Source organism: Pecten maximus, chromosome 9 (assembly GCF_902652985.1).
Source record: "Pecten maximus chromosome 9, xPecMax1.1, whole genome shotgun sequence".
Taxonomy (NCBI): domain Eukaryota; kingdom Metazoa; phylum Mollusca; class Bivalvia; order Pectinida; family Pectinidae; genus Pecten; species Pecten maximus.
The window spans coordinates 9,222,082-9,236,673 of record NC_047023.1 but is presented as its reverse complement, the minus strand read 5'-3'; the positions used below and the strand labels follow the sequence as shown (position 1 = coordinate 9,236,673).

The 14,592-nt window shown below is 38.6% G+C and overlaps 1 protein-coding gene across 1 annotated transcript in view; it reads right to left on the bottom strand.

The window, feature by feature from the left end:
* The window catches only part of LOC117334445 (G-protein coupled receptor GRL101-like), a 135,219-nt gene extending 121,113 nt beyond the window's left edge, over positions 1-14,106 (bottom strand). Inside the window, exon 1 of the mRNA XM_033894077.1 lies at positions 13,637-14,106. Coding sequence (XP_033749968.1) covers positions 13,637-13,688 — 52 coding nt within the window. The 5' untranslated portion in view covers positions 13,689-14,106. The remainder of the gene's footprint in view (positions 1-13,636) is intronic.
* Between the last annotated feature and the right edge of the window lie 486 nt (positions 14,107-14,592).

Below are 14,592 nucleotides of genomic sequence, written 5' to 3'. Positions count from 1 at the left end.
TAAACACAATACCGCGTACACCTGACCCCTGCATCAGCTGATATCCTACTTCCGTCGTCTATCAGCACTTCCGGGGCTTCAATTGAAGGAGTGAGTTAGGATTTCATATGGTGGATGTGGGTTTTTTTTTTTTTTTTTTTAACGTCCTATTAACAGCCAGGGTCATTTAAGGACGTGCCAGGTTTTGGAGGTGGAGGAAAGCCGAAGTACCCGGAGAAAAAACACCGGCCTATGGTCAGTACCTGGCAATTGCCCCACGTAGGTTTCGAACTCGCAACCCAGTGGTGGAGGGCTAGTGATAAAGTGTCGGTACACCTTAACCACTCGGCCACCGCGGCCCCTCATGTGGTGGTTGAATAAGTCATTTTTGTTTGTATCGAAGGGAAAGTTTGTTGTTGTTTGTTTGTTTGGAGTTTTGGGGTTTTTTGTTGTTGTTGTTGTTGTTGTTGTTGTTGTTTGTTGTTTTTTTTTTTTGGTTTTTTTTTCAATCCATGTCATTAACCTTAACGATACGACGTATGTATAGCAAACAGCAAACAACACACGAAAAATTAACGACAAAAAATATATCCGTTTTTGTCGCGGCGAATTCGAGAGCTTTTTAGCATGCCGTAAGTGGCTCCCATATGATTCCTCCTGGTACCTATCACAATCCAATATGTAATAACAACTGTATCAGATAATGTAGAAAATTAATTTCAAGTAGATAATCTATTAACCCAGGTTCTTAACGGCTTGACTTACAATGTACATGTACCTTGATATAACAGGAATATGAAGGAGGTTGCTTTGAGAAAGATAAAAGTACAAAAAAAAACCTGATATCTCGCACTAGATAAGCAACTATATATGAACCTATAAGATTTTAATGTTTTGTTGTAGCTCTTACTATCACGTGCAACCTGACCCCGACAACCTTACGCCCACATCCATATATACGTACCACCTCACCCCGACAACCTAACGCCCACATCCATATATACGTACCACCTCACCCCAACAACCTTACGCCCACATCCATATATTCATGTACGTGCTACATGTACACGTGCTATCCCCGACCCCTCAACTCTAACGCCCATATCTACATGTATGTACACGTGATATCCCGACCCCTCCACTCTAACGCCCATATCTACATGTATGTACACGTGATATCCCGACCCCTCCACTCTAACGCCCATATCTACATGTATGTACACGTGATATCCCGACCCCTCCACTCTAACGCCCATATCTACATGTATGTACACGTGATATCCCGACCCCTCCACTCTAACGCCCATATCTACATGTATGTACACGTGATATCCCGACCCCTCCACTCTAACGCCCATATCTACATGTATGCATACTTGCTACCCCGACCCCTCTACTCTACCGACTATATATAAGTACATATGCTACCCTAAACTCTCCACACTAACGCCCATATCTATATTCACGTGCTACCCCGACCCCTTCAACACTACCGCCCATATCTGTACACGTGCTACTCCACTCTAACGCTCATATCTATGTACATGTACTACTCCACACTAACGCCCATATCTGTACACGTGCTTCTCCGAACGCTCCACACTACCGCCCATATCTGTACACGTGCTTCTCCGACCCTCAACACTACCGCCCATATCTGTACACGTGCTTCTCCGACCCCTCAACACTACCGCCCATATCTGCACACGTGCTACCCCGATCCCTCAACACTACCGCCCATATCTGTACACGTGCTTCTCCGACCCCTAAACACCAACTCTCGTATCTGTACACGTGCTACCCGACCCCTCCACTCTAACGCCCATATCTTTTTTGCTGCTGTACCTTGCTCCCTCCGCTAGCGTCTCTCTCCTTTTACAGTACACGGCGTTCACTGCATCAGATTCACGGTGATGTTTGATTCGCAGGTATTCCGCCTCTTTTCTTCCTCATTATGACAACACCTTTTGGTCAGTCTGATCGAGTAACATAATCACTGTAATTGATATTTGAATACGTGACCACTACGTCCACGCACCAACAGGTCAGAAATAGATCCGTGAGCGCCATTATCTGATCTCACACGTAATTGTTCTGACCGGAACTTACGTAAGTATTCGGTGACACCGTAATTGTCCACGATGGACGTCATTAAGACCACAAGCAGCTGGAGTTCTCGCATTTTGTACGAGTTCTTTGTACGAGATGATAGTGTTAAGTGCGCATCACTGAACAGCACTTAGGTCATGTACTATCTATAAGGTTCCCCTGACACGTTCGTACTTGTAAAGGTGCAAATTAAGCATTTATTATGTAAAGGTTTGATTGAATCATTTATGTGATTATGTACACCTCGAAATTGAACGATGATTGTGCGTCGGTATTACTTTCAAAGTATCACGAGTAGAAGTGAGGATACCGCATCTTCGGGACAGAGGATTGTGAAGAATAAAGTATCCGCACTTGTTGCCGGGATATCTGGTATTCTTGTAACATAAACGTGTGATGACATTGTCAGATCTATAAATATATCAGTAATTTAAATTGCTGATCGAGCTACCTCGGTACATTTTTTGGTGTGTGCAATGTTACAAGTTATCTTTGGAAAAGAAAAAGGCCACATTTATAAAAATCGACCAAGAAAACAATACTTTATATTCATTTTATTGCATGAATCAAGATACAAAATGTACACTATTAAGCGAATTACAAATGTACATTGGTCATTCAGTTCGGCCGACTGGGGTTCCTTGTGGCTGGACACTTGGACAGATCTTTTTAGTATCGTGTGTCGATTTTTCAATAGTTATCAATAGTTCCTGTTACTATTAGCTCTCGTTACCAATATGGTTCCCGTTACTAATGCTTCCCGTTACTAATGCTTCCCGTTACGAATGCTTCCCGTTACGAATGCTTCCCGTTACTAATGCTTCCCGTTACTAATGCTTCCCGTTACTAATGCTTCCGGTTACTAATGCTTCCCGTTACTAATGCTTCCCGTTACTAATGCTTCCGGTTACTAATGCTTCCCGTTACGAATGCTTCCGGTTACGAATGCTTCCCGTTACGAATGCTTCCCGTTACGAATGCTTTCCGTTACTAATGCTTCCCGTTACTAATGCTTCCGGTTAATAGTTCATGTTACTGTTAGTTCTCGTTACCAATAGTTACCGTTACCAATACTTCCCGTAACCAATGCTTCCCGTTACCAATACTTCCCGCTACCAATGTCTCCCGTTACCAATACTTCCCGCTACCAATACTTCCCGTTACCAATACTTCCCGCTACAAATGTCTCCCGTTACCAATACTTCCCGCTACCAATACTTCCCGCTACAAATGTCTCCCGTTACCAATACTTCCCATTACCAATGCTTCCCGCTACCAATACTTCCCGTTACCAATACTTCCCGCTACAAATACTTCCCGTTACCAATACTTCCCGCTACCAATACTTCCCGCTACCAATACTTCCCATTACCAATACTTCCCGCTCCCAATACTTCCCGTTACCAATACTTCCCGCTACAAATGTCTCCCGTTACCAATACTTCCCGCTACCAATAGTTCCCGTTACCAATACTTCCCGCTACCAATACTTCCTGCTACAAATGTCTCCCGTTACCAATACTTCCCATTACCAATGCTTCCCGCTACCAATACTTCCCGTTACCAATACTTCCCGCTACCAATGTCTCCCGTTACCAATACTTCCCGCTACCAATAGTTCCCGTTACCAATAGTTCCCGTTACCAATACTTCCCGTTACCAATACTTCCCGTTACCAATACTTCCCGTTACCAATACTTCCCGCTACCAATGTCTCCCGTTACCAATACTTCCCGCTACCAATACTTCCCGCTACCAATAGTTCCCGTTACCAATGCTGCCCGTTACCAATGCTTCCCATTACCAATACTTCCCGTTACCAATGCTTCCCGTTACCAATATTTCCCGTTACCAATATTTCCCGTTACCAATAGTTCCCGTTACCAATGAGTCCCGTCACCAATGCTTCCCGTTAACAAGTACGAATTTTATTGCTGATTAGAACGTACAGGATATTGCACACGTTACAATTTACACAGCTTTATACAACTACAGTACATGTATACTACGGTGTTTTTATAAACTCTAAGACGAGGCGCACCACGGAAAGATAGAGTTATGTTATTACGTCACTGGAGAAATTTATTCAATTATAGGGGCTTACCGGCTTCTGGTTGGGTTATAGTTCTGCGGGGAACATTTCTAGACAAAGGAAATATTTCTAGGATGTTCTTGGAGATACTTACAGGCTAGGAAAATAAATCCCCGAAGTTTTTAGCGACATAACCTTCTCTCTTTTAACACTGGCTAAGTGTCAATGGCCATCACTTTTTACAACCTTTGGTGACGTAAACAGGTGTTATTACCAAGGTTGAATGGGAGCGGAATTCGTAGGGAAATAAAAACAACCTTTATATGCCAGATAACTACCAAAGGCCAAAGTTACTGTCAAGTGCGGCGTTAGGGGAACAGGGAATGGATAATTGGGAAATAAAGAACAATTAATTCAAGTTCAAATTGTTTATTTCCCAAAGTCTCGCGGTATACAGTCACCACACAATACAATACCAATACACTTAGGACATTCACATCACATTCCCTCTAACAAACACCTACTCCTTTTCTAAAGCACTTGCTCTCTGGCCATAGCGAAAGATTTATAGAATCTTACATGAACCTGTTCCGTAGCTAGCCTCGTGCTGACCCGTCAAACACTTACACGAGGGCCGAAGTATCTCTGTCCATGGAACAGACCCGTGTTTGATTATTTTATTTTTCTCACAACTTACAGAAAACATTAACAAATTATAAGGTGTTGTGAAACCTATTCATCGCGTCTTCATCAATGTCCTATGAAATGAGCGTAGAAATTGATGACGTTATCAATTTGCGACATGATTACGCTACATAAAATGATGACGTAACGCTATTGTGAGTAGAGTCGTAGCGCGTGGTGGCTGTCCTTTCGCTACCCCGTGTTCCACGAGATCGATTTATCCTATTCCCATCCCTAGCAACCACGAGATCACCCTGTGTAGTGAAGGAGAAATGCATTTCCCTAACTTACGGTGCCATTTTTATTACCTGTTGTAAGTAGCTCCACTAGATTATGCTTTGATACAGACATCTGAGAATGAAGTGGAATTCATCTTAAACATCCTCTAGATTATAAATCTGTTTCTGCGACCAATATTATCATATCTACCGGTTGCTCATTTATCTTATGCGAAGATAATCTCATTTTCGCTAAGCATTTAAAATTCTTATTAACAACTGCATTCTTTAAATAATTACGTACAGTAAGTCAAATCTATGACATATGTTTATTATTAAACTTATCTAGGCACTCGTGTGTCTAAATATATCTTGGAGTCTTTCCTTGGATGATAGAAATTTAGTTCCGTTCATTTTCTTGTATACGTATTGACCAACCAAATTTCTCCGTTAACTTAATTGAAGCATACGTTTAATATTCAATTGTGGGTAATTCTTTATTTAATCCAGTACTTAGTATTCTAATCCTTCAGCCAGCCGTCAACGAAATCTGTTTTGTTTAAAGTATAACATGTGGTTAGTGGTATTTTTTCGCACGAGCATTTTTTTTTTTAAATAAGGTCGGTTGTATTTTCCCAAAACCCCTGGTGCCTTACGGTGGCCCAACCAAATAGATACCAAATATTCCAGTATGTCAGTAATTTTTTTGTCGTTTTTTTTTTTTTTTTGTCAAGTCAGGTGAACGATTGCGACCTTAAGGTAAATTATATTCTCATACCAAACCTGTCGGGTTGAGTTTATTGAGAAAAAAACTTTCTAACGAGATTTTTGGAATTCTCTCTCCGTCATGACTGGAGAACCCAATCGCTACGCTATTACAATTGAAAATTAATTGTTATATATTCATGATAAAATATTCGGACATTTGAAAATGACAAAGCATATAAATCTCTTCAATCTGATTAAGATGGTATCTTGATCTGCGCTTCCATTTCGTAAACTGCTTGGTACATGTAGTTAACGAAACAAGAGCGCAGAACAAGATATGATTTTAATCAGATTGAAATCAATTTGTAGAATCTTGATTTTCGAATAAAGTTTGAAGTGCCATGTTTATGATGAAATTCTGTACAAAACTTTGTCTTCTTAATGTATTGAATGACAGCAAATGATAATTAAGTCCGTATCAAATCTGTGTATCTGTTTCATTTAACTTTCAGTTTTATTCATTTAATTCTCTTCTCAAAAATATGACGTACAGAAAAAAACATATAACAACATTCAACATATTTACAGTGTATCATTAAAGAGGACAAATTATAAGGCGTTTACCAAAACTTGTATAAGCTTGCACAGATTACAATTTTGATATTATTAATATTCAGTAGCTCTGAAAACTTAAGAATAATTGGTCGTGTAAATACTTTTCAAAAAATTATTTTCATTCAGAAGTCACAAAATGGACATAGTAACAAATAATGAAATTCGTGACCTTTTTCATTGTTTTCACAGTATGGACATATTCTTCCTTGATGTTCCACATTATTTCATCTTTAGTTTTCTCTATCAATTTATAATTATTTGTGGTGAACTTAAAAACAGTATTTTTTCGTTATCATTAATTTATTTATCTAAAACTTCAAAATATTCCGTTTTACAAAATGACAATCATTTCCATCAATGCTATAACACAAAGATTTCGAAGAATTACAAACATCACTATTCCAGGTTTCCAAAAATTTATCGTAAGAAATCTATTTGGCTGTATTTTTTACCCATTGTGGATTCAAATTTCCCTGCAACTGAGAATTCCATAAAAAAACATCAAGCAAAAATTCATTTAAGACATTGATCTATAAAATACCCTTATGGGACTACTTTATTTTCGTTTATAAAGACACGAGTTAACATATTATTCATTACAAAATTGAGATTGTTTTCTCTACACAGCAACATTCTTGACCAGTAACTTATCCCACTAGCTTTCATTTCTGTTAAAAGTGGGCTGGTGCTTAGATTATTGATTTTCTTTCCTTTCTTTTTTTCTTCCTTTTTTTTCAATCCCAGTTATAACGTTTTAGTAACACATTCTTAAGTGAAAGCGTTCGATATTCTTTAATGTTCGTGAATCCCCAGATTTCTCAACTAAGATACCATATATTTTGTTTTATCAGCATTAATCTTTGATTTCCAGCGTTTATGTGTAAGCATGCCACTATCGCGTACCCGGGTGAGGCATCCTGCTGGGTGTCTTTGGCAGTATGCTTCAGTGAGGTCGCACTATACAATGACATGAGATTCGCGCTATCACAAGAAGACAAATAGTCTCCCAAAAGACACACGTTCATGATCACCACACCACACACATGCATCTCGCACATAAGAGAAGCCTTGCACTTTAATGGCCTTATCTGTTTGTAGGATGTAAAACAAAAAACCAAAAAACAATGACATAAATACATTATTGTCCCTTGTTTTTACATAAATGCCTGTTTTATTTCATGCAGTGTGCAGTTATTTGTGCTATGTATAAATAATTCGGCAAGGAAAGGACGAATAACCTCTCACCACATTTTCTATCTCGTATAACTCATTGTTTTACCAGCTGTACGTAACACAATGATTCGCTTTAAACGTAGTTTGTCGGCTGTTTAAAACACCATGCCTATTTACACTGTAGGTCTGTTAAACTATTGAACGTTATAGCGCTGAGTTTGGTGTCGCAAGACCCGGTTACTCTGCTTCGATGTCTGCACATAGCACCGTATTGCACACTTGATGTGTGATTTGGTGCGTTTTAATTACATCATAAAACACTTTTTTTTGAGTCTGGCGATTCGAATGTACACCAATTACTGTTTATGTTTGAAATCAGGTCCGACCCGAACAGATGTGTCGGTGTTCTGTGTAATTACAGAGCACACGTGTTGAGGTAGCATGGTGAGGCTGGGCAATACACATCGACACGTGTTCTGTCTGTCTGAACACCAATCAGATGGAAACGACACGCTCTGTTTGATTTCCGCAAAACAGGGGTCTTCCTGAACTACATTCGCTACATGTTTTTCTTTTCTTTCTTTTCTGTGCTACATAGCCTTTTTATATAATGTAAGACTCACAATACAATTATGAACGTTTTGGAAGTGACAGTGTGGTTATATGAACCTGAGTATGAGATATTAACCGATACGAAGTATGAGGTCATTATCATTTTTCACGAATCGGATATAAAAAAAAAAAGAAAAAAAAATAGTTTTCCAATCAGATATATAAAGACTTTTATCTTACAAACTATGATCATTGGTGAAAATAGATATAGAGAATACCGATATTTTAATGAAATCTTTATTCTCTAAATCGATCAAATTTGAACAAAATAGCTGGATTTGCATGGAGATCCTTGAAAAAGAACAAGGAGAATGAGACCAAGGGCTCCGGAAGGGCAGCCGTCTTCTGCTTCCTCGACAAGACTCGCTGTACAAATCTAGGTCAAATCTGGGTCAAGTGATATTCTCGAAAATGAGAACTAGGCTGACGGCAACGGAACCACTGGGGCAAATCAACAAGTATCAAATATTTCTGACTTTAAATCGCACAAAAATTGAATATTTCCAAATGCTATTATGAAAATATGTTGGAAAAACTGCTGAATTAACACAAAATATGACATTTGTTTAAAGTATGCTTTGGCACAAAACTTGGGTCAGTATTGAAGGTTATGAGATATTAACTACGCGTCTTTTCTCTTACATGTATGTAGTACGGGTCATGCAACGTGCTTAAGAAAAAACTTTAAGGAAATGCTTCAAATGTCCAGAATATTAGCCACCTAACGACACAAGCACTAACGTTCCAAAGCGTAGTTATATAATAGGATTTACATACACAATACTCGGGTCACGATATCATCATAATTCAAGGACAGTGGTTGTCCATTAGGAACCAAATCGTATGATTATGTCCGGATTATCTGGGTTAGATTATGTGTAACCTATGTAATATACGCCTCCAGAACCATGTCTATTAATAACGACATTTAGAAATCTGCTGATGATCTGGGGAAAAAATTGATAAACGGGAATTTTAATTACCTAGTCTTCTGATAAGCAATTCGAGAATTCTCAACTATAGGTGTAAGAAATGGTAGTTTATTTTTCGAGCCATTATGGCAAATGTTCGCTGGCAACTTTGACACGTGTTGCTCATTCTGATGGCCGATGAGCTAACTAGATAGTCTTTACAAGGACAAACTCTCAACACACAAAGCTTTTAGCTTAAGTTGATTTGTTTCTGTAACTTTGATAACAGATTCCATTTATAGCATGTCAAGTACATATTGCGCCAGTCGAGGTGTGCGTCTCAAGTCTGTCCACAAACAACAGGTCGCGTGCTCACATTCTATTATTTACATTTCTTATTTCACATTTACAAAATTAATCAGCCAAAGGCGCAGTTGTATTGGGGGTTAGGAAAAAAAAACATTGTTAAATTGATGAATTCTATTAAATTTTTTGATATCATGGTATTCATGACCTGGTTATTGAATACAAATAAAACTATATATTCTAACAAACATATCATACAGCTTGACATAGTGGTACCGAAATGTCACAATAAAACAACCAGTTCAGTCGCCAAGGTTTTTAAAGTACGAGCACTGGGGGCGCCATAGCTCAGTCGGTTAGAGCGCTGGCCACGTAACCTCAGGTGAAGATCTGAAGTGTGTGGTTCAACGCTCCGTATTCGTGTCGGTTTGTGTTTCTCGGGAAGATGAGAGACGGGTCTGTCTGTGCTGTCGTGGTTGTGTCCTTAGGCAAGACACTTTACCCTACTTTTGCTCTGGAAGGCATGGGATGGGTTTCCCGTATGTTGTTCAGTGAGGTAGTCACCAACTACTACAAGGAGACCCGCCTTAAAATGACCATGGTTGCTCAAGGGGCGATAACTCCAGCAAACAGACAGACAAACAAACAAACAAGTACATGTCAGTGTCATTTATACATTTACTCGTACTCTGCATTCGTCAAAAGGAAACTCTACATTTATTCAGTTCGATGCAAAAACAATAATAATGTAAGTCATTTCACTACGTTCATTGGATAATATATCTATGTATACATGTTTGTAGAACGCCCATGGCCATTTGATGTATATGGTATCATTACGAGAGATAACAAAATCGCTACACAGAAACACAAATTAAACAAAAACAATCCTTTCGCTAACCAGTGATGATTCAAAGTACCATATAATCGTTGAGAATTATCTACATAAAAAGCTCATATTTTGTCTGGTAACAAAACTAATCATTACAACACACAGGTACAAATTATCTATCTTTATTTCCCTTAGTTCTACTGTCCGTTAGCACAGAATGTGATTTCCAAGCTTCGGCGACTGAGTTTTCCAGTTCCCAATGCCCACCCACGATATCCCCGCTTAGATGGTATTGTTTCCGGTTCGCCGGAAATGGCATGCCTTTGTCACATATATTGCTGTACCTTGTAGACTTCCGAGGAAGGATCGATGTTTCCAGGCCGTCAATCTCAGTCATAATGACGAGTTGATATGTACCTGTTCTCGCCTTTTAACAGTCTAAGCAATTTTACCTACACTTAATCTACCGTATGTACGTTTGTGAGATGAAAACTAATCTACTTTCTATCCATCAAAAACCCCAGTTTTGCTTCCGGCTTATTTCTGATCGTCAACGCTCGAAAAGTTATAATTCTATATGATTAAAGACATGGACCTTAAAGTACTATGTTTCTGGTGTTGTAATTATCGGTTGTTTATTTCTGGTTGTGTAATTATCGGTTTATTTGTTTCCAGGTATTGGTGGAATGCGATGATGGATTTGCAGTATTCACGTCAGACGCCTCCTTAACTCTGTACGGATTAAAAGTATAGATCAGCGTACGGATCCAGGTACGGATCTCGGTACGGGTCACTGTACGGGTCATTGTACGGGTCATTGTACGGGTCATTGTACAGGGCACTGTACGGGTCATTGTACAGGGCACTGTACGGGTCATTGTACGGATCTCGGTACGGGTCATTGTACAGGTCATTGTACGGATCTCGGTACGGGTCATTGTACAGGGCACTGTACGGGTCATTGTACGGATCTCGGTACGGGTCATTGTACAGGGCACTGTACGGGTCATTGTACGGGTCATTGTACAGATATCTGTGACGGGTCATTGTACATATCATTGTACAGGTCATTGTACGGATATCTGTGACGGGTCATTGTACGGGAAAATATACGGGTCATTGTACATATCAATGTACGGGTCATTGTAAATATCACTGTACGGGTCATTGTACGGATCAGTGTACGGATCACTGTTTGTACGGATATCTGTACGGATCACTGTTTGTTCGGATCACTGTATGGATCACTGTACGTATCACTGTATGGATCACTGTTTGTACGGATTACTGTTTGTACGGATCACTGTTTGTACGGTTTGTACAGATCACTGTTTGTACGGATATCTGTACGGAATACTGGACGGCTCTCTACTAATTTATTTCCTCAAAAAAAACTCAGCTTGAAGTCTAAATAAAGTGATTGCTGGATAAAGAAACATGGCGTTTGATGGTGTCATTACAATGCCGACAAATAATTGAAGACGTTTATACCTCTTGGTTTGATTGTAAACGATAGATAAGTGATTTTACGTGTCTCTGTTACATGGTAGGATATATCATATTAGAGTTACACCATTCAAATACAAAATATACATTAAAATGTCCTGATTTACCAGACTGACTAGACAATTTAAACTTTTTATTCCATATCAAAACAGATTTATGGAAAATAATTACTAAAATCGCAGGTATTATATAGATCAAATGGCTTTTCCAATCCGCTAGAGTTGTCAAATACAAAATGTATGTGATTTCTTGCACTGGAAATGCAACCATCGAATTCACTGAGCTCTACCAATTATGTAGTCGTAATAATGCATACACGTACAGTAAAACAAATCGGTTAACATTGTGAATTATCAACCTCACTTTATATACATGTAATTACTTGAACTACAGAGTAGCAACACATATAATTTTGTTTATACCAATCATTAACAACTGAAGGCTTATATTAATTAACATTATGTTGTTAATTAGTATTCTGTTGTTAATTAGCGAAGAATTGTAATAATTATTTAGAGACTTTCATTTTGTTGATGACTCGCAATAGCTTTATTGTTTTTTGGGGGGTTTGTTGTTGTTGTTTTTTTGGGTTTTTTTTTTCTTCTTCTTTTTCATTTCAAAGTTTTTTTTACTACTGCTAATTGATAATGTTTTCTTCATGTAAACAAAAAAGAATGATTTTATTTTTCAGTATGGACGTACTTTTCAAACCAGACATACATTTTTACTCAAAGAGACTGTACAGAAAGCCAATTAGCGATAAATAACCGGGGGGAAACATGAAGAGTACTTAAGGTCGTTGTCAACATCAACTTGGTAGCTGTAGCTCGAAAAGTTAGGGATATAATAAAATCTGGTTTCTGCGTAACTCCCGAAACTATTCGGTAAGACTGCCTATGGAGTGTTTGTTATGTTTACTTGGGTTTCTCGGTGCTATATAAAAAGGTCTGCATGTGTTATCAAAACATTCTCAGATAACCGTATCTGTAACATGACATTTACGTTATAACGATTCGTCTGGCGAGATAAGTAAGTTTATATACTCAAGGGCAATATATCCAACTTGTGTTGCATGTATTATCTCCCTTTTATTACCTCTTCATTTTCCCTCCTTTTGTTAAAACTCCACTAGTATTATATTTCATCACTGAGTAAACTTCTCTTTGTTTTATCCTTCTTTGTTTAACTTTTCTATTGTTATTACATTGCATTGTTTCAGCGTTGATTTCGGCTACATCGCCTTGTGTTTTTCGTACCTTTGCATTACCTCCCCTTATCATACCTGCCCCTGTATTATTTTTTTTTAACTTCCCGGTTTGACACATTCAGCCTTGTACTCTATAACCATATCAAACGGCTTCCTCCAATCCCATTTTTATCATTTACAATAGCTTTAAATCAATATTTTATTAGGGTTTCACTGACGAACAAATGAATTGTACCTTGTTTTTATGTATATATTTTATATATCATTGCAAAAATAATCTACTCATTTATTAGGGTAATTATTATATCTTTCTCAGAATCTGAAGGGGCAAACATGGTCAACAAGACATGCTCCTTCAATCCCAAGAGTCAAATGTCATCTTGGAGAGTCAAAAATATACTCTTAATGGTCCCTTCGGGAAGCCCTGCTCTTTATTTCTATGTTTCCAGCGACCGGTAACGAACCGTCATTTTCAAAACTGACCTCTTGATTGACTCTCTCCTTGAAACTGTAACATATTTTTAACATCTCACATACATACGACGATTAATGCTGTATAAGATTTTGATATTTGATAACTTTTTTTCTGGAAAAAAAGAAATATGCTAATTGAAAATGAACAATCAGTTGATAACTGTTCATAATGTTTAATAAATTCCATCAGCGGATATCAAAACGCTAACAAATTGCTCTCATGTAAAGGATTAAAGGAAATATAATTTAAAAAAAGTTGTATTAACTTACCGGAAATGCAGAATATGAACACCTTCAAAGATGGTAGAACCATTTTTTTCATTTAAGAAATATTCCAAAGTCGTGATATGTACGAGTAAAGTTGATCAGCTTATTATGGCACTGTTATATCCAGTCTGTATACACATACCAACGTTAAACTATGTACAAACACCCCGGGTACGAGTTGTCTGTCCGACAGGTGTGCGTCCGCACCGTAACTTCATTAGCAAGGTGTCCCTTACCCTCGATAAGACGCAGGAGTGCTAGCAGTGTGATTTGAGGTGTTTATGTAGTTTAAAAGCGGAATCACTGATGTAGGTTGTATAATACGCTTCGATAAAAACCACACAAATGATCTGAAATTTTAGCTAATGGAATTTTGCCTCGATTTTGAAGGCAGATGTTAGGTTGGGGTCAGTAATGCTCCCCACCCCGTAAGTAGCACTCCACCCTCATGACGCCGTGATTGACAGGTCGAGCGCGTGCCACAGATCTTCCCGCCAGTCAGCGCGCGTGTGAGATGATATGTTGTAATGCCAGATACTTAACTGCTACACGACAGGAACAGAGGGCGCAACGGCGACTGGCAGCGCGCGATACATAGAGAAAAATCAACAGGTAGGACTCTCTTTAGACTATAGGTATGGTATATCTACTAGGCAAATAGGCGTATGGCGCGGAGCTTACAGAACTGACTCCGGGAATTCGTTATAGTTTTATAAGTACTTGTGATGTGTCAAAATACCTAACCTGTCGTAACACCAAACCCTCTTAAAAACTAATAACGGGATCGGAAGATAGTGTCCAGTTCACAAAGATTTGGCACGAATTTCCAATCCACGGTCCAATTATTTGAATGATACACGTACTTTAATACATATATTTTCATGGACCGTGGGTCGGAACGTCGTGCGGTGTCCCTGTGGTCCAGAAAATACTTGAAATTAATATGCGATCAATTTGAC